Below are 21963 nucleotides of genomic sequence, written 5' to 3' on the forward strand. Positions count from 1 at the left end.
TCTATTGGCATTCTGAAACTTTCCGAAATTTCTTACTGTTCTTGTTGAATGCCCAGTATTTTTTGCTGTAAAGCGATGTTAGAGTCTCCAGCATTGTATTTTTTTTTTTTTTTTTTTGGCTGGAAAGCGGGGTGTGGGGGCGCAAGTGCGGGACAGAACGAAGTAGTCTTGGTTAAAAGCAGGTTGTATTACTCATCTTTCTGCCACACGTTCTACTTTCAAATTGATCGTTTCTGCCTGGCAACTCTACAGCACTGAAAAGCTTCAAGGCTGACTCAAAACTGACCCGCAGGTGAAACCAGCGAGCCCAGCCCTGCCCGGAGGAGAGAGCCCGCCCCGGAGGCGTGGGCAGGGGCGGGGCCCGGCTGGCCCGCCGCGGCCGTGGCTTTATAGGTCACGAGGAGGTCGCGCGGAGTCCTTGGCGCGCCGCCTCTGGGAGCAAGACTGCCGGGACGCCCCGCCCCTCGCCGCGGCCCTGGGCGTCACTACGCCCGGCTCCGAGCCTCCGCCTCCGCGCCGCTGGGGCGGCCTGCGTCCATCCAGCAGCTAGCGACCGTGGGCCATGGCCGCCGCGGGGAGTGGCCGGCTCCTGCGCTTCGCCTCCGCGGCCCTGGGTGGCCCGGCTCGCCGCCCGCTGCTCCTCGCCGGACCCCACGCGGGAGCCGGCGGCCGGCTGGGGAACCCGGGACCCGGCCTGGGCGGTGGCGCGCGGGCAAGCCGGTCGCTGAGCTTGTCGGCGCGGAGCAGGTGAGTCGCGTGCAGACCGGCGGGTCCCGACCGGGGGCTGCGCTCCTGGGTCCGCCGTTGGCGTTGTGGGGCTTCGCCGGGCGCCTGCGTGCGGGGCCCTTGCCAGGGGCGCCCGCCTCTTGCTCCGTTTTCCCTGGAGCGCTGCGGGTTGGTGTCGCCTCCCCTCCTCTCTGCCCCCGCACTAAATTCCTTCCCGAACCACCCAAATCTGGGTGGAAATGGGGATCCGGGACCCCCACTTTTCTTTTCCAGCTCCTCATGTGCCCGGAGGAAAACGAGAGACGTGCCCCTGCTGGTTCCTTTAACCTTTGCCCTGAACTCCAGTGACCTTCATGGTGGTAGGGAGCAGATATATGCAGGTGCTGGAAACATGAGGGGATAATTCTATAAATGAGCCCATTGTGCTGACTTCCCACATGCTGTCTTTTCCAAGAAGCAGTTTGCCAGCCGCTTAAGTGGACAGGATTTGTCACCTTGGTCAGGTAATTACCTGTTATCTGTAGGACAAATGTAGGCTTAAAATAATGTCTATAAGAGGAACTCAGATTACCGTTAAAGGGGAGAATTTTGTTACTCTTTTAATGAACCAGATCCTGGAACTCAGGGAGATAAGAATAATTCCTTCTAACTGTAAAACCTATAAGAATTTTTGGTTAAGAGTTCAATTTGAACCGGTCAGCTTGGGCCAAAGTGATCTAGAGTCGTCATGGCAGTGGGGACATGAAAGTCTGAGGTCATCCTGCTGTTGGACAGAAGTCAAGCGGTGGACCTGGGCTGGACTCTCTGGAAACTCCTCTGGAATCCCCAATAAAATTGGAGTGTAGGAGAGGCATACTGTCCCTCTCCTTAGAGGACCCACTCTTCCTTGAGAGTGTCCTCCTTTCCCATCCCTTCTAATAAACTCATACCTGTTACTCTGAGCGACATGTCTGAAGTCTTTTTGACTTGATCTCAAGAATTGGTGTTTGGGGTTGGGGAACTTCTTTGCTGTTTTCTGGAAGGCCCCAGCCCTATTAACAATGTGATGTTCTGAACTGACCTGCTGCTCCTTTCTCCCCAATTATATGAGATAATACAGGTGATGAAGGTAGTCTTGTACCTGGCAGCTACTGAGCTCAGAAGGTGCCTCCTGTTAGCAGCAGCAGCAACTTCTTAGGCTCCTAGGGTTGAGATGTTGTGTTAAATATTAAGAAAGACCTGAAAATTTTTCCCCAAAATGTGTTGAAATTTTATAATCTTGGACTTTTTGGGGGGTACTAGAGATTGAACCCAGGGATGCTTAACCACTGAACTACTTCCCCAGCCCTGTTTTAAAATTTATTTTGAGATAGGGTCTTGCTAATTTGCTTAGAACCTTGTTAAGTTGTTGAGGCTGGCCTCAAATTTGCCATCCTCTTATCTGAGGCTCCTGAGCTGCTGGGATTATAGGCATGTGCCACCAAGCTTGGCAGCATATTTGTTTTTCAAAAGCAGTGTCCCCTTAGGTTTAATAGAAATAAAATTCAGTCAACCTCAGAGTGTAGCAGAATGGTGGAGATTTTTATATGTTCTGTCACTCTAGGGTGTAGTATGGCGGGAGGCAAAAACTGGATAGAGAGGGTATGAGATTTGTATGTTGTCTTTTTTCCAGTTTCTTCTTCATAAGGGCCCTGAGAAGATAGTCTATGCATCTTATCTCCCATGAACCTATTTTGCAGTACATGTTCACTAAATTTTTTGTTTCATGAACTCCGAGTGAGATCATGGAGAAGACCAGCTGGATTGATTTGTCTCCATTTCCTCTTCTTACCTACCCTTCATGTTCTGTGTGGGTGCCCTGTTGGATGCATTCTTGAAAACTTGTGTATAAATTAGGACACGTATTGAAGATATCTGTGTAACTAATATTTAAGTGAACATGAATGCTTTTGCTAATGGCAATTATCTTCCCCACCTTTATTGTTTGGATTTGGATGTTGTATTTCCTGTCACGTACTTTGGAAGTATAACTGGGTTTTCCAGTTCTTATCATTCCAGACCTGTGTTGTTCATTACTACTTTATTACCTGTGGCTATTGAAGTTTACCCTGTGGCAGTTACACTAGCCACATTTTAAGTACTCGGTTCTGCATGTGACTAACAGCTATCTTGTTGAATGTCTGTGTTATTGCACAGTGTTCAGTTGAACAGATCCATTCTAGAAGCTGTAGATATGAGTTTGAAGTTTAACATTTAGATAATTTTGTCAGTAGAATTAAAGAAAAAAACACTACTTTTAGTGTAAAACACACTGACACATTTTGGAGTGATTTAGGTTGTGAAGGGTTTTCACATATATTATTTCACTTGACTGTTAAGACAATCCTATGAGACAGGAAGGTTAAATAAAATTGCACATTAAGTAGCCAGCAAAACCAGGACTAGAACTCAAGCAGTTTTTGTTTGGTTTTTGAGCACCATAATGGTTGATTTTTTTTTGTTGTTTTTGCTGCACTAAGGATCAGGATTGAAACCAGGACCTCACACATGCAAGGCAAACATTTGATTACTGAGGTACAATCCGAGTCAATCATTCTTTAGTCCATGGTTAGTGAGTTATTTGAGAGAGTTCAGGTAACTGTGTAAATAAGGACCCCTCGACTGGGCCCTTTTTCTGGGCTGGTGTGCCCTGCTACAGTATATAGTGGAAGCGTGGGCATCAGCAGCTGCAACTTCCTCTCCTAGTATGAGGCTGCTGAGAACTGTAGCAGAGCAAACATGCAACTTAAATATCTGCTGTGGTCAAGAAGAATAAACAGTAAAAGTAAATGGTAAAGTTGAGTAAAGGGTAACAAGTGAAGAAAATAGTTTGCAGTGATGTTGGATTAATTGGTGATTATAGAAGATTTAGAGGGATTATATTTCCTAGTGCATGATATCTTATCCTTTTGGGGACCAGCTAAAAACTTTCGTTTATTCTTAGAACTGAAAGATCTATCAATACTATCAATATTAATCTTTGACAGTGAACAGATAAAAATCAACTTGGATGAAGTTCATGGGTTTGCTGTTTTAAGAAACAAAGGATTTTCACAAACTTAATTCTTTAAAATCATTTTAATTCTTTAGTTTGCAACTTGAAGTTATTTTATCCCAGTTTTACCCATAAGTAAGTGACTTCCTATGATTATCTAATGCATGTCAGAACCAGGACTAGAATCTACACCTTTTGAATCATAGGTGCCATATTCTTTCAACAGAATTACCCTTCCTTTCTAATTTGCACTTCCTCTCGTCTTCTGAACTGATTAATGCTCTCATTTAGCATTTTTTAAAAAAATAGGACTATGTACTTTCAATACATAACAGCAGGTAAGGTTCTTAATTAGCAGTGAAAGGGCTTTGACTTTAAAGGTTATCAGTCAGTGTTTGTTGGGTTCTACTATGTTAGGTATTTTTGTATTTATTGTCATAACTAAATAAAATAAATGTTATCCTGATTATATACAAGTGGAGGCTGATGTAAGAGATTTTGAATTCCTTTGTTTTAAACTTAGCTCTAGCATGTACCAGAACAGCAATTCTAAAACCTCTGGCTTTCAGTAATTTCAAAAATGATGGAATTCTTTCTATTGTTTCTATTATAGCTTTAGCTACCAGACATTTGTCCATATCAAATCTCTAGAGTTCTCTCCTGGGCCCAGACCCATATTTCCATTTGACTTTGGAACATTTTCATCTAGTTTTTCCATTATTAAATAAGTTTAAACTTGAACTCATTTCCATTTTCCTAAAAACTCCTCTCTCTCTCTCTTTACCCTAAACTGTACCACTCATGCCCATACCAGAAATCTGAACATTATTTCTTTGCTGTCTCCCAGTTTATGGTATATAAATGGTCTTCAAAATCTCCAGTTCCATCTCCTGGATAGTTCTTAAGACAGTGTCTTCTACATTCATGCTTAATCTATGTTCTTCTAATAACATCAATAGCATTCTCCCTGCCTCTGGAATATCTTCATTCTCAGCCACTTTACCTTGGGGAAAATAAAGAGGCAGTTGTCTTGTTGTAAAACTTGATTAATATTTGAGAATAGGTTTTTTCTTTCTTTTTTTTTAAGTGCTGAAAATTCTACCCAGGGCTTCCCTGGTGCTAGGCAAGTACTCTACCACTTGAGTCGCATCCCAGCAAGACTACTTGTTTTTAAAGCAGTTTAGTAGTTATTGTAAAAAGAAGTTGGAGTACACAGGCCCTTTTGAGGGACACACACACAGAGATACACACTTGATCATTTTTAATTAACAATTTTTTTTCAGTGTTATCAGGGAGGGCCTTATTATTCAGTTACTGGGGCTTCACTTGCCTCATTTATGAAATGAGATAATTAGATTTGATAACTTTCAGCTCTGAAATTATTTAATTCTGGCTTATATTAAAATTTTCTTTGATAGATTATAACCATCCTTTGGTAGTAGTGAAAATTATAACTATTAAGTTGAAATATATCTTTTCAATTGCGACATAAAAGGTAAAATGGTAATGGTGAGGATAAGGATCTAATTGCTAGTATAATTTCCCAAATTTTGGAGTGGCTTTTGTGAGAAGGGAATTGCTGATAGATAATGTAGTAAAATGTGTAAGGAAATATTTATCTCTTTCAAAGGTTAAAGCAAGCAATTAAAGATCTTTTGTAGTTCTATTGATTTTTCGAGTATACAGAGTAGATCCAAATGAATTGTTCAGATACTCAGAAACTGTGAAACTGTTGTCTCTCAACTGCAGCGTCTTCTCTGACACTTATTCCATCAGGCATCTGCATAGTAATCACACTAATGAGAGCAGAGTGATTTGTTTTCTTAAAGCTCACCACAAACCTAGTCTTGTCTTACAGGGGCATATTCATTGATACTTTTTTTTTTTTTTTTTGATCCTGGAGGTTGAACACCTAGGGCACTTTACAGCTGAACTACATTCCCAGCCTTTTTTATTTTTTGAGGCAGGGTCTTGCTAAGTTGCTGAAGCTGGCCTCGAATTAGCAATCCTGATTCAGCCTCCTGAGTCTCTGGGATTAAAGGCATGTGCCATTCTGTTAGGCCAAAATAAACTTTGCAAAGAAAAGAAAATACTATAAAAAAGTATATTCCCATATACATGCACATGCTTTATTTCTTTGACCTTACATGTTAAAATAATTAAGTTGTATTTTGAAATTAATAAAAACACCAAACAACTGCTTTCTTTTCCAGCTCAGAAGATAAGGTAACAGTCCACTTTATAAACAGAGATGGTGTAACATTAACAACCAAAGGAAAAGTTGGTGACTCTCTGCTTGATGTTGTGATTGAAAATAATCTAGATATTGATGGTTTTGGTAAGTATGGAACATTGCAACTTTCAACTTTTTTTTGAGGACTTTTGACCTGTAGCTTATGACTTAAAATATTAAAATTTAGGAAGTGCTAATATTATGTTTTCATTATAGAGAATGGAGTGATGACTGTTTTATTCTTTGTAAAGAATTTAAATAGCCACATGGTCAGAAATCTGTTGTGGCCTTATCACTTTACTGTTTACCTGTGTGATGTGAAGCTGAGGGTAGGGAGTGGCATTTAAAGATACCAGGTTAGAGATAATATCATGTCACAGAAGGGTATTTAAATAGTTTTAACTTAATCTTGTCAGCTCACCTTCCTAGGAAAGGTAACATCATAAAAAGTGTGTTATTTAAAGAGCTTTCATTTCTATACTTCTGACATATTCCACATGTATGAAGCCCATGTTTCAGCAGCTGACATTTTACAGGTCCTCAGGCCTCCTGAGACACAGGATCAGTTTTGCTCAAGTACCATCTCTGTCTGGTCATTCTCAAAGATGATACTCTTGACCATTGTCACCCACATCACCTGGGAAATGCAGATTCTCAGGTCCATTCCAGACTTACTGAGTCAGAAAGATAGAAATATTTTCTGATCTTTGACAGAAATGGGTGAACCATGCTGCTGTGTACATTGGAACTTCTGACTGTTGTGTAGTTGAAAAAATTTAAATCTGAATACTAATATCTCAGAACAGTGTTAATTAAACTTTCATTTAGTGAATGGTGTGGTGCTGAAATACACTCCCAAATCAGTAACTTTGGAAGGGAATTTAAACATAATTTTATACCATGAAAAAGGCTAACCAATTACCTTGACATTCTGTGCTATTAATTAAGGAGTAGATACTAATAGGGAGAGGGATTAGAAAGATGGTTTTAAAAGGCATTTAAGTAGGAATGTTTTTGAGTTCACAAAAATCTCTTGAATAAGAATAATGGCAAGCAGTACTGATGAGGTAGTCGTAGGCAGGCACACAGATAACATACCTCAACCTGCAATGGCTAATGTTTTATTTGCTGGAAAACACATCTGTATCCCTTCCTGCCTCTCTTTGCACTTAACTTCTATGAGAAATTTAGTCTCAGCTTGAGTTTTGAATTACTTGAAGATTTTAGGACCAGCATCCTTTAAACAAAGAAAGATTACTGGTTTTAGATGCCCCCCCTCTTAACAAACCATAAGAAAGAACCTGTCATTAAGTTTTCTTTTGTAAACATCATTTTAATGCTACATGTTTTTCTATTGGGTAGATATGCCGTGATTTATTTACTCTATTGTCTTTTCCAGAAACTTAGGTGTCTTCCAATTTTCAGCTATTATAAATAACCTTAAGGTTATTATCAATAACCTTATTTTCTGTGTATTTTGTAATTTTCTTGCAATAAATTCCTGGGGATGGAATTACCTAGAAAATGTTTGTTTTATATATTGTGTGCTCAAATTATTTGCCTGTTTTTCTGAAGGGTATTGCTTATTCTTATTGGTTATCAAAAACTTGTTCAGTGTACTACATAACAAAAAATATGAAGATGAAAATTACTTTTAGACATACAAATGGCTTTTGATCTGTTTTACATGAAGCTAAATCTTTTCAAAATAAAGTAAAATACTTTATTTGTATAGATAATTATCACAAGCTGATTTATATTAATTTCTTCTAAATTAAAACCAGTGTTGGCAACCTTAATATTTGAAAATATCTTTAAAAATTTTTAAAACTACTTTTTCCAACTTCATTTGTGACTATGAATTGCAGTACAATGTTTTTCAAACTGCTGATAGTGACCATTACTGTGTCATGAGATTAATTTTGTGGCTTCCAACTAGCATTTTAGAGAAATAAAAAAGAATAGAACTTATAAAAACACACCATCCTTTGCAGGGGTGTTGCATTACGAAATATTGTTTTGATATTTTACAAAGCATTTTTGTACTGGGTCATGATCTAAAATGGAATTCATACTGTGAAAAAAAATATATATTTGAAAGTTTTTATTAGCATAGTTAAGAGTGGAGTCTTCCTGCCTGGGCTTGTTTTACCAGCTGTGTGATCTTAGGTTAGGCATCTAACCTCTTTGTACTGTGTTCTCATCTATAAAATGGTGGATAATATTAATATCTGCTTCATATGTTGCTATGAAGATCAAATGAATCCAAGCAAGTGCTAAATAAATATTAGCTGTTATTGTTAACATAGGTATTACTACACATTCATTGTGGCAATTAAAAAAAATTAAGAAAGAAATTAAAAGTTCCCATAATTATATCACAGAGATAAGCACTAAAATATTTTCCCTCAATACCCCATAAATGTAGAGAATATAATGCCAACACAATCTTTAGAGGTTTGATAAGAATTCTGCTGGTGTCATTGAAATTCATATATTGAGATTTAGAAGGAAACTTTAAAGATCAAGGATTCTAGTATGTTTGGAAATTTGGTAAATGTAAGCTTGAGATTCACACAAAATAGTGAAGTATAAGACTCTTCTAGAATAAAGATGAAAGAAAATCAAGATGTCTGCAATGTCATTTTTATAAAGAAGAGGTAATTATGACATCACAGGACAGTTATTTCATTAATTTCTAAAGCTGAGAATGGAACCATCCTGTGACCTTTAATCCTGATAAACTCTAAAATTTACATCTTTCTCCCTCTGAGCCCTGGTCTTACAGATCCAACTCCCTATTTTAAATCTCTTCTTGGAAATCCTGAAGTTATTTTAAACTCAATATATTTAAAATAGGTTTTGATCCTGTGTGCTTGCCCTCTTCCTCCAGTCTTTTCTGTCTCAGTAATGAGCACCACCCAGTTGCTCAAGCCTGAAACTGGGAACATCTTTTATGCTTTTACTGTATCTAGCGCTGGGCTGTGAATTCTGCTTCCCAAGATGTGTCTCCAATGTGTACTGTTGACTTCCTCCTGATGGTTGTCATTTGGGGTTGACCAGTCACTGCATACCTGGAGCTGCTAACCTGCTTCTACGCTTGAGCCCAGCAGACAGGGTGATTTGTCATGACAGACATGTCAGTTCCCTGATTAAAACCAGGAATGACTTCCCTTACACTTAGGATCAAATCCATGTTCCTTACCCTATCCTACAAGGCTCAGTGTTACCTGCTCTGTCCACTATTCTTTCCTCTCCCCTGTTTCTCATTCTTTCTCTTACGTTGGTCAGACTGACTTCTTCAGAGCCTGAACTTATCTAAAATTTCTGTGTTTGAGACTTTGTACATACTTTACCTACCCTCTGCTGGGATGCATCCACTCTCCCCTATCCCAAAATTGCCTCTTTGCTGCTTCTCATCAAGTCTCAGTTTGTATACTTCCTTACAATCATATAAGGGCAAATACCCAATTACTAGATTGTGATAAGTGCTGTGGAAGACATGAGCAGATTGCTGTGATGGAAGATAATGGGTTCAGATAACAAAAGAAACCCTTATTCGCCCAGCCACCCAATCCTTTGTTTGATTTCTCTTGTTACCCTGATCCAGTTATGAACTTGTTTGCAAATTATGCAATCTGTGGCATTCTGTTATAGCAGCATGAAATGGACTTAAACAGAGGTGTTTATCACTCTCCCCTCTTTACCCTAATCATTTGCCTCAGACTGTCCTTTTCTAGCACTTATCCAATCCAGTAATTTACATTTCTTTGTGTATCTTGTGTACTTGTATCTCTCTCCCAGTAGACTGTGATGAAGGATAAAACCATTCCTATTTCTCATTTGATACAAAATAATGAGTGAATAAATTAATAAAAATGACAGTTCTGAATTCTGTAAGCAACACAGATTTATGAACCTTTTATTGCCAACTCAATGTAGATCTTTTGAATTGTGCATCTTTTTCAGAGTGTAGTACAATATTCTCTCACCAGAGGGCAGTTGCACATCTGTGATTGAATTTACCTAGCTTATTATCTCTTTTTCTTTTATACCAGTTCTTTCCTTCCTGTGTCTGTTTTAAGGGAAACTGTTCAAATTGGGATATCCTGATAGTATTCATATAAATTTTGTTTTATTCCCATCATGCTTGTTAATGTATTTCTGACTATGCTAGATCAATCTTTACTTTAGAAAATTAGATTTTATGTCTATAGGTAATTTTGTTATTTTTCTGGGGGAGAGTACCGGGGATTGAACTCAGGGGCACTCAGCCACTGAGCCACATCCCCAACCCTATTTTGTATTTTATTTAGAGACAGGGTCTCACGAGTTGCTTAGTGCCTTACCATTGCTTGAGGCTGTCTTTGAATTCACAATCCTCCTGTCTCAGCCTCCTGAGCTGCTGGAATTACAGGCATGTGCCACTATGCTTGGCTAATTTTGTATTTTTAATATATAATATTCCCATGCAGCTATCTACTAGATTTCTGTTTGGGAAAGGGGTTAGATCTGGGGGTGGGCAATTTGTCTTGTTAGCATCATCATAAATACACAAAATGATCTTAATATAAGATGAACATACACGAAACTATTTTCCTGTTGGCCAGCAATCAGTTTACTTGAAAGGAAATAAGCAATAGTTTGCGGTTGTCTAACTTTTTCTAAGAAATAATTTTATAACAAGAATTTGGGAAGATTTGCTCAAATCCTTAGTATCATTATTCCTGTTTACAAAAGAAAAAAAAAATGATCCAGGAGAGGTTAATCATCAGCTTTGAAATTAGTAACCATGCCTTACTATTCCTAGGGCAATTATAAATTATGCAGATTTTAAGTTTTACAGATTAACCATATTAAGATTCTTACTCTAGCAAAATTATAAGTATTGTGAAACCAAAACTCTTGTCATAAGCCCTGTAATTTCTAGGTGGCAGGCTAGGTGAATTGTACATTTTACATTTATTACTGTAGCTGAAGTGGTACAGCTTTAGCTGGGAAACATATCTGCCATCCTTTGTCAGCATTCTGTGAACCATGCAGTTTACAGACATCTGAATGTCTGTGATTTTGTTGGCTATACTACTAGTATCTTAAACAGTGGTTAGAGTTTAAAATAACTTTTAAAGCCTGTTATCAGTTTCAGAGCCAAGCATTAAGTGTTAATGCTGAAAAATGCATCTGAAAATGTTATTTTGGGACAGATGTTAGAAATGATAAAATGCTTTTACAAAAACCAAAAACCTTCATGACAGGTGGTCATTGTTAATTTAGAAGGAAAAAACTTTGGATTGTTAGTCAGAACGCAGCAACATAAAAGCAGAACCAAAGTGTGTATACCTTTAAGTTAATGAAAATTGTATAACCAAACAAGGATGTTACATAAAATGTTGATACAGAGAGCTAATATCAGTGTAGCTGTAATGTGTCCCTAAGTCAGATTATTCTCTGTGCTAAGGTGCCAAGCATTTCTTATTACTGTTTTTAGTTGACAAATCATAGTTGTAAAAACTTGTGGGGTATAGTGTGATGTTTGTGTCTGTATACACACACACACACACACACACACGCACACGCACACATACACATATATAGTGGAATGACTAAACAGCTAATTACAATATCCTTCAATTTTTTTGTGTGGTGAAACATCTGAAATTTATTCAGCAATTTTGAAATATATATTATTCTTAACTAATCACCATGCTGGGCAGTAGATCTCAGAAATTTTACTACTTCTGTCTAACTAAAACCTTGCACCTTTTGAACAGCATCAGATTTCCTCTATTCCTCCCCCTTCTTCTGGTAACTACTATTCTTTCAGATTTGAAGCAGTTTTGATTATTGGAAAGGTAGGCAAAGCAATGTTAGATGTTTTACTTCAAATACTTTTTCTGCCTACGTGTATTTAAAATTAAGAATGTCTGAGGATTCTAGATTTCTGGACTACAAGAACCCATCTCTCTATTTTACTTTTTGTTTCATTGAGAAAGTAACTCTTGACATATGAGATTTCTACATTTTTCAGTATTTGGGAATGTATCCCTCAGACTATGATCACTTTATGTTCACACAGATATTTGTGCCTCTCTTCTCTTTTTGTATACTCCCCCCACGCACACACACACAACAAGTGTGTCTAGTCTTGCTCCTCTTATTTAACACCATACTGAAAGTCTTAGCTAGTGTACTAAGGCCAAAGAAAAAAAGAAAAATTAAAAGAGATGCAGATTGAAAAAGAGAAGGAAAAAGAACAGAAAAGGATATAACTTTTTTTTTATTCAGTAGCCTCTTGTTCTGTTTTAGGTTTTCTTTATACCCAGATTTTTACCTTATTTAAATGCTTTGTTCAGATACATGTTTCTATGATTCTATGAAATTCTTACTTTAAAAAACAACAAATAGGTCAAATCTCAATACAAATTCCAAAAACACTACTTAGATTATTGTCTTATTGAGGAGTTTTGCAGGAGTGAATATTTCTTCCAGTAAGTGCTATCTATTGGTCTTATAAATCTTTGCTACAGATCTGATGCTGTAGTGATACTTGTAACACAGTCTGATGTTATGAGTCTCTGGTTTAGGGTTAGCCCTTTCATACAGGCTGAATTGATTTTTTTGTGAGTCTTTTCTTCCTGGTACAAAGTATCCTAGTAAGCTTCTTCCTAGTACAAAGAATAAGAAAAATATAATCTGTTGTTGATAATCTTTTGTGGTAGGAAAAAACTTTGAAAGGGACCAAAAAAGAAGGCGGCATCATAAATGTGCATTTGTTTACAGAATAAATATGGCCCTAGAATGTACTTAGCATGTAAGAATCAAAAGTTAATCTCCTGTATATATTCAACTTTTGTCAAATTCTTATTAGGGTACTCTTCAGCTCTGAGTTTGGCAGCCTATGCAAGGTGTGGAAACAATTGACAAGGTTCCTGAGAAGGGCAATGAAAATTATTAGATAATAAAAATAAGACCTGTAAGAGAAGGTTAAAAGAATCTAGACTTCCTAGGGCAGAAAGAGTAGAGGAATTTAAAGCATATGAAGAACTGGAATGGGAATGGTTACTCTTCATTACAGCTGGCCAGGTGGTTAAAAAAAAAAAAAAAAAAAAAACATACTAAATTTTTCAGGAGGGATTTATTGGCATATGAATCCTTTCTCTATTCCAAGATGATTGAAACCACATTGTATGTATGTTGTTCTTTTCTGGGCTTTTCTGACATCACACATTTTTTATTCTTTACCTCCTCAGCCTCCTCTTTTGGACTCTCCTCTCTGAACAGTCTCCTCTTGATCTCTCTGCTTCTTTATCCTTTCTTTCCTCTCTCCTTTCCCTCCACTCTTGGTGAAATCTCATAGTGTTTGCTTCTATGTTGTTCATCTCAAATCTATCTAAAATAAGGTATGTCCTGTCACTTTTCTGCTTAAAATTCTTTATCAAGTTCCCATAACCTGCAGTAGATGTTTAAAACTACCACTGTTCCCAGGGCTGGATCAGGGAGAAGAGAGTCAAAAAGACAGGTGTACATACCCCCTGACAGGAATCACTTCTGAGGCAATATACTGTGAGAGACTTACCTGAGTATGTAAAAAGTACCACTCAGTGTATAAGGAAATGAGATGGAGGATAATGGACAGGACAAGTTCAAGCTGCTTAAATGGAGACCCTCTGTGTTTGGCCCACTGTCTGCCTCTGCAGCCCCTAGACACTTCCTCTCCTGACTTGGACTGTGAATTTCATTTTCCTTGGCAACTGCCCTTTTTTTTTTTTTTTTCCTTTTTCCTTTTTTCTTTTTAGCACTGGGATTGAACCTAGGAGTGCTTTACACTGAGCTACTGAGCTACATCCCCAGTCCTTTTTTTTTTTTTTTTTTTTTTGAGACAGGTTTTCACCAAGTTGCCGAGGGTCTTGCTAAGTTGCTGAGGCTGGCCTTGAATTTAGGATTATGCTGCCATGGCCTCCTAAATCACTGGGATTACAGACATGTACCACGGCACCTGGCTGGCTTCTCTGTTACAAATCTCAGGATTTGTGTCTAATTGGGACTATTTCATATGCATTGTTAAACTAACAATTTAAGGACATAAGAAGACTAGATTTCCTGATATTTGCCCCACAATATCTTTGGGGGTTTTTACCATTTTAGTGTAGATTTTATCTGGATTGAGTATTGATGAGATAAAAGTAGGAATCAAGACAAGGAGATGTAAATTCTAGTGAGCAAGTCCATTAAGAATTAAACTTCCTCTTGGTAGAGTCATGAGTCAGCACCCGCAGGACCTCAGAGTCACGTGCCTTACTTTCTCATTATACAGAAGAGAAGACTGACCCTCGAGGCTTGACGAGGACACAACAAACAACCTAGATTCCTGATTTCAAGGTCACACTGCCCCAGTTCTTTGACTGTAATAAAGTCCCTTCCCCTCTTCAAATAGAATATGTACATTTACCTTTTTATAAAGTACTTCAAATTCACACAAAAATAGAAAAGTAAGACATTTGTTTTAATTAAGCATGTATATCTATAATGTGTGTATACGTAGATATATGTATATATACTTAAGGTGACTCAGATTATTATGTGACAGGAATAAGTTATCTTTAGCATTGGAAAATCTAGCTGAAGTCATAACTAATCTCTAGTAGTATGATCTTAGTCTATTTCTTGAGCTTCTTGGATTTAATTCCTTTTATGTTTAAAAAGAAAATTGAGTTATTCTAAGATTTCTTGTCATTCCAAATAATACTAATTACCAAGTAGTAAGCACTCACATGGTACTTAATTTTTAATCTGCAGTAATGGTTGCCAAAATATATATTAATAAACTTACATTCTTGAAACTACCATGTGTAGCTGATATGGTTACTATTGGGGAAGCCGAGGCATGGGAGATAAAGCAGCCTATGATGGCATAAGTAAACAGAAAACAGGAGCTGTGGGTGAACCATGCAGCTGCCTCCTGAGCCTGTGTTTCTAACTCCCTGTACTTCCCTAAATGGTTTCTCTCCAGTAATCCTTTTACTGCTTTGAATTTGATTTAATAAAAATGAAAATTTAGGAAAGGCTCTTTTTTTTTTAAGATAATAAAATGATTAACAAATGTTGGTATTATGAGGAGGGAACTACTCTTACTAAAATGATTCATTCAGAAGCAAATCAAAGTTACCAATTATCAGTGGTAGTTCTGGTACATATTTTATATACATTAGTGTTTATTGACCCCAAAAGAATCTAATTAAAGTTATTCTTAGTACTCTATAGTATTTAAAGTTATATAATAGCTTTTTAACAATATTTAAATAACTTATTATGAAAGTTGAATTTAGCTGGAACATGATTCTGCATGACCCTGTTCCTTCATGGAATTCTAATGTTCTAGACATGCTATCCTAAGAATAGCCCAGCCAGCCAGCTAGCTGAGGGAGGGGATTTGGAGCTGTGTTATTTAAGAAAAATGTGGAGAATCAGGGCATGCTCAGGCTGGAGAAGGAAGTTTAGTCTCAGATACACAGAAAACTATTCATATTTGACTCTAGAATACAGTTGGATCAGTATATGGAGGTTACAGAGTGGCAGACTTCAGCATGGTGGAAGCTGACCAGATGTGAAATTGGTGACTTATACAGTATAGGTTTCTTTGTCAGGAGATTTCCAAGCAAAAGCTGGGTGACCCTGAGAGAGGGGTATTGCAGAACAGGTACCATTTTTGTTTGGTTAGACAAGATGGCTTTTTGGTTCCCTTTTCACAGTGCCTGGCACTTAATAGGCACTCAGTAAATAAATCAATGACTTAAAAGTGGAACAGGAGAAATATTCTTAACATGTTATTTAAAACCAAGCCTACTCTTCAAATGATTCTGTCCTGATTGTGACAGGAGACTGAGAAGGAAGAATATTTAACCTTATGTAGGTATAGGTTTGACTGCTTTCTTTATAAATGGGTTGAGGAAAAGTAAGTAGCTTACATGCTATCACATAAATCATTGCTATATATGTTTAAAAATGTATACATTTTTATATGTATGTATGTCTCAGCTTATAAACTGTAAACTCTTTGATATTAGAACTATATGTTCTCATGTCTTCCTTCATAGCACCTTGGCCAGAACCTTTGTGAAATACTGTATGAGTGATTTCAGACTATGTGTGTGTTGGGTGGGGGGGCAGTATTGCTAATTCATTAATATTCTGAAAATAATTTAGTATTATAATATTGATTGTAAAATTTAGGAATATTTAACTTTTAAAAGCCAGATTTGGATGGTATAATGTTGAAGAGGGGTATGTTCAGTGATTGCTGCTTTTTCAGGTGCCTGTGAGGGAACCCTGGCTTGCTCTACCTGTCACCTCATCTTTGAAGATCACATATATGAGAAGTTAGACACAGTTACTGATGAGGAAAATGACATGCTTGATCTGGCTTATGGACTCACAGACAGGTAAGACTGAAGAGTGCTTTACTTGTACTGATAACCTGAGAAAATCCACAGACTGTCACTTTGTTTATTGAAGACCACGTCTGAATTCTCCTAGCTTAGAGTACAGTCACAAGATTTGCATATCAAATTTGTGACCTTTTTTTTCGTCTGTCCCACAGTTAACGCTTCTGAAATTTTCCCCTTAACAAAAGTAAAAAAATTAATTGGAAGAATTATAAGTTTAGATCATGAAATAACTTCTTTAGTCTATTTTTACTCCAGGAATTAATATTTAGCACAGTTTAGCAGGATGGAATTAAGTAAAATGCTTTTTATAGTGTTCTTGAGGATAGATTTGATAATTGAACAAAATTATAGTGGAAAATTTTACCTATTTGAGAGAGCAGAAATTTTGAAGAAACAATATATAATAGTAATTACATTAAGATGACTAGCTCTTTTTCTAAATGTATATTAATCAGAACTTATTAATTAATAGGTAGAGTTACTCTTAAATGTAGTAAGATTTACAGTAATAAGTGGCATCTAGTGATACCTTATTATTTTTAATATCTAGTTTGGGTTGGAGTTAAGGTTGCTAGTTGATTTATTTATTCAAGGGGAAAGATAAGGAGAGCTTATTAATTAAGATGGGCTTTGTTTAACTGTGATTTGGTAACCTGAATAAAAAATAATTTTTAAAACAATTCTAAGCAATAGTAATATTTTAGGAATTTCATGTGGAATTTGTAACTACAGTTTTGTTAAACACTTTTACATAAACTATCTCATTTAATCCACACAAAATTTTTAGGTCATTTGTGTTTATTCAGAAATGATGAATCTTTCTTTTTCCTTTCCTAGTTCATTGCCTTCTTGATAGGGTGAGACTGGTACCCTGGAAGAGAGACTGGGGAAATAGTATCTCTTTAGGCACCAAAGCAAAGCAGGTGTGACTGTAATCTACCTGTCCCTCTCATCTCTTCAGGGCTACATTCTCTATCAACATTTCCTTTCCTTTTTTTCCCCTAAAGAATACCGTAGAGACTAGTGACTGTGTTAGTTTGATTCTGAGAATTGTGTCTCTTTTTTTTTATTGGTTTTTTTTAATTACACATGACAGTAGACTTCAATTTGACATAATTATAAAAAATGGAATCTATCTTTTTTAATTCAGTCCCTAGTACCTCTTCTTCCCCTTCCCTTCTTGTGTCTTAATAAGAGGGTTCAGTTATAGCTAACTGCTTGCCCTTTTATTCAGAAAAAAATTGTAGATGCATGTAATACATAATATTGTAAGTAAAAGAAAAAGCAAATAAAGAGAACAGGAAAAGTTACATTTAGAAGATTGTAAAAAGATATAAAAAGGACTATATTACATGTAAACCAACCACAAGCAATAATAAGATTCCCAGGTGTTAGACTAAGATAATGGAGAACAAAGAAGAGATTGTAGTATTTCATGTCTGTTATTCTTAAGAACATGAAATTTTAGTAGAGATATTTTGTGAAAAAAGAGTATGATGTGTTTCATGTAGCATTTACACAGCTCTTTGGCATATTTGGAATAAAAAGAATTTAATCAAAGCTAGTAACCACGTGTAAGTTCCTAGTTTTAGGGTACCATATACTTCCAAAACAAAGAAATAGAGAAAATAAGCCTTTGAGTTCATACACTTAGTTTGAAGTTGTGCTATGTAAATATAACACCATCATTACAATGTCTATTATCAGTGTATTAACCTTGTTTTTGGATAGACTTCCTGTGGCCCCTTGCTTGCTGGTTATGTGTTTCCTTTCTCATATAGTGCAGGAGCCATGTCTTTATTTTGTCATTGTGTCTCCAGTGCCTAAGAATAGGGGGTTCTAAATATTTGTGAAATTAATAATACCTGGATAGAGAGATTAAGGAATTATCTTTGAATGCCCATTTGATGATTGTCATTACTCCCTACTACCACTTTCCATGGATAATCTACATAGAGGCCTCAGATTACTTACATGTAAGACAAAGATGATGATAGTACATACCTCATAGGGATGTTGTTTGGAGTTAAGGAGTAAATATACGTGAAACTCTTTGAATGGCTCCTGGTGGAAAAGGCATTCATTAAATGGTAGTTGTTAGTATTATAGCTACATTGATACCAACTTATGTGTTGAGCACTTACTGTGATGCCTAGGCATGTAATGAAGATTATTCCTACTTTTCAGGCTTATACAGTATTTTCACCATTTTATAGGTGAGAAGCAGGTTTCGTTAATTTGAATGGAGTTTTGTTGGGCCTCAGAGCCTTGGACTTTGACTATTCAAGCTGCTTCTCTGAATTGAAAACCAAACCTTAGAAGTAGGGTGAACAACCCATGCATACTTTCACTGTCAGGGAGGAGGGCAGAAATGACAGATGAAGTATCTTTCAGATTTACATGAGTGGCAGGATTTTGTGGGATTCACAGTATGGGATGCCTTGCTGTCTGTCTCCTTCTCTAGAAGTACAAGACATTGTTTACACTAGTAGATGTTAGAGCCAGAGACCTTCAAGGAGGTAGGGGATATAGGAGAATGAGCAAATGGCCACAGGGCACCACTGCTTCATCTTCTCAAATGAGGCAGAGCTCTTTGTGCAGCCCATGTCCTCACAACATACTTGTTCTTGTCTCACTGACTTACTGTAGTCTGCTCTTCTTCATGATAACTCTGTCCCTTATTGCATTAATAGTTTCTAAGAGAGTAGCACTGTCTTACCGCTTTTTGTGGACATCAGGAGTGAGTGACCAATAGTCTCTAAGGCTCACCACAGTGGGTGTGGTTTTAAGTTTCTGGGAATTGATAAATAGTTTGCATGGCCTTGCCAGTAACCTCATTTCTCTTGTCCACCGTTGCACCTTCTGATTATTTCATTGTTCAGCAGCTCTTTTACCAAAAAAATAATAGTTCTTCAGAGTCAATTAGTAAGTGGTAGAAACTAAGGACTAAAATGAAACTTTGGCACACCAGGTTTTTTGTGTTTTATATTTGTCTTCTCTTACCCTCTAATTGATTGGGCTGGTTTTATCTGTTTTGACCTAAGGAAAAGTTAAAAGGTTGCTGGATGTGATGGGTGCACAACAGTAATCCCAGTGATTTGGGAGGCTGTGGTTGGAGGATTGTGAGTTCAGGCCAACCTGGGAAACTTGGGCAACTTAGAGAGATCCACAGCAACTTAGTGAGATCTCTCTCAAAATAAAAACATAGTAATAATGAAAAAAGGACTGAGGTTGTATATAGCTCAGTGGTAAAGCACCCCTGAGTTCAATTCCCAGTAACAAAAAAAATAAATAAATAAATAAAAGAAAAAAAGAAAATTTAAAAGGTTAATTTCCTGCTTTGGGAAGGAAAACATAAAAACATCCTAAACAACTGCATTGCCTTGTGAATGACATATAATTAATAAACCATACCTACCCCCTTTTCTGTACAGATCACGGTTGGGCTGCCAAATCTGTTTGACCAAATCCATGGACAATATGACTGTTCGAGTACCTAAGGCCGTGGCTGATGCCAGACAATCTATTGACGTTGGCAAGAATTCCTAAACTACGATAAGAAGAAATAATTTCGTAAAAATTTACCTATTTTTATAATTCTTAATATAATTGAATGAGAACATGGCTGAATGAATTTATTATTATGACTAGCTTTACCATTTTACTTCACCTTGTTTAACTATTGAATTTTGTATTATTAAACATGCAATTTTTGCTTTGGTTAAAATATAAAAATATCAGTTAAATATTAGAAAATAACTGGTAATGATAAAAATCTTACATATTTTACCTTATGGTTCATAACTTTAGCAAAATGTTACCACATAATCTTATGCCCGCTTATTTAGGGGGCAGGTTAAGATAAGATTACCCCTGCTTGATGTGGGTGAAGGCAGAGATCTAAAACGGCTTGTCCAGGGTGATATGACTAACTAGAAAATTTGTACTAGAACCTGCATCTTACTATTTTAAGTTAGTTTTATGTTCAGATTGATACTGGAGAAATTATGCACATCTTACTTTTAGCACTAATTAAATGAAAATGAGTGTGAAAAAATATTCAGTGAACTGCTTAATTTCCAAGATAGCTATTAACTTTATAAATAAATATTTCAAAATTTTGATTCAGTGAGAGATGTTTAGTGTGAACTTAGACATTATGACACTGTCAAGTTTGATGTCTGTTCTGACTAAACCAGGGGATAAACTAAAATTAGATGTCTTCATTTTTTCTATTCCAAGCAACATAGTCTATCTTTGCAGTCTTTTGAAAATAATGTTGATTCTTAGAATGGAAATCTTGTGAATTAGGTCCTAACCCAGAGGACACAAGCAGGCTGCCACATCCCACTGCCTAGGGGGTACCCTTCTTCTCAGGTGTGCAGCCTGGGTAGCCATGTGCTACAGTCCCAGAAATGAGGGACTCTTTTACTAATTATATATGGAAGGCGTTTGTATCCATATCTTTGCAATAAATAAATTCATAAAAGGTAATAAATGGATACAGTGTGCTCTTTGGATATATAATAAAACATCAGCTAACCTGGACTAATTATGAAGAAGAGCAGGACAAATAAGGAAATATGTGAGTTATAAGATAGTCCAGTGAGCTTTCAAGTACTTAAATATGGTTTGGTAATTTGTATAAATATTGGTCAACTCTTAGTACTTGACATACCCTATGTGTTATGCTTGTTAAGAATGCAGAGATGAACAAGACAAGGAATGCCCTCAGGGAACTCATCTTTTATTAGGAAACATAAAATGTGTATGTACAAATAATTTGCTTGAACCAAATTGATCAATTTGCCAAATAAAATTTTAAGCTTATTAATATACAAAAGGTGATTGGGAAGAACTTGAGGCATCTTACGTTCATTTAATGTTTAATGACCATTGAATACTTTCTATAATTAGAATACTATACTTTTAAAGTACTTCAAAGTGATTTATTCTCTTAATTAGCTTATTATTCTTGTATTCTTGTACAGATCACCTGAATTCTCCAGATTTACTTTAATGATTATATTCAGCCAGATTACTCTAAAATTCAGTTTAAATTATCAAACTTCAAAATAGAAAAGTTCAAATTATTTAAGTTTAATTGTATTACTTAAATAAACTTAAATTTATTAAATGGAGGATATATTCTATAATTGGTTTGTATAAGGGTTATTTTTCCAGTTTGGAAAAAAACCTTCTGTATTTGATGTGTGTGCATTCCACATAACACATTGTTTTATCTATTTCTGCAAAACATGTTATCCCAAAACTTGGTGGCAGAACACAACAATTATCTTTAGTTATTTCAGACTATTTCTGTGGGTGAGGAATCCAGAGTACAGGGCAGACTTGGCTATTCTATTCACCATAGTATCTGGGACCTTAGTGAGAAGACTCTTAAAATGCAGGTGCTGTAGGCTTATCCCCCATATGACTGGCAGGTGTCAGCTGGGGAGTCTTGCAGGGCCTACTGACTGGAACACCCACAGATGGACTCTCCATGTGTCCTGTGCTTCCTTACAAAGTGTTTGTGGTGTTCTAAG

General features: G+C 36.8%; 1 protein-coding gene across 1 annotated transcript; it reads left to right on the forward strand.

Moving 5' to 3' along the window:
* The first annotated feature begins 429 nt into the window (after positions 1 to 429).
* Positions 430 to 21558, forward strand: Fdx1 (ferredoxin 1). Its single transcript, XM_047517370.1, has 4 exons — positions 430 to 747; positions 5953 to 6077; positions 16282 to 16411; positions 19852 to 21558. Exons 1-4 carry the CDS (start codon positions 563 to 565, stop codon positions 19964 to 19966), a joined length of 555 nt encoding a protein of 184 aa, XP_047373326.1. The 5' UTR covers positions 430 to 562; the 3' UTR covers positions 19967 to 21558.
* Positions 21559 to 21963: the final 405 nt, after the last annotated feature.

This window comes from Sciurus carolinensis, chromosome 11, assembly GCF_902686445.1.
Source record: "Sciurus carolinensis chromosome 11, mSciCar1.2, whole genome shotgun sequence".
NCBI lineage: Eukaryota > Metazoa > Chordata > Mammalia > Rodentia > Sciuridae > Sciurus > Sciurus carolinensis.

Bases quoted from the DNA above. Each gene is read 5' to 3' on its own strand.
- Fdx1 (XM_047517370.1), top strand. From the start codon at position 563: ATGGCCGCCGCGGGGAGTGGCCGGCTCCTGCGCTTCGCCTCCGCGGCC. The intron at 748-5,952 runs GTGAGTCGCGTG...TTTCTTTTCCAG, and splicing joins AGCTTGTCGGCGCGGAGCAG to CTCAGAAGATAAGGTAACAG. The intron at 6,078-16,281 runs GTAAGTATGGAA...CTGCTTTTTCAG, and splicing joins TCTAGATATTGATGGTTTTG to GTGCCTGTGAGGGAACCCTG.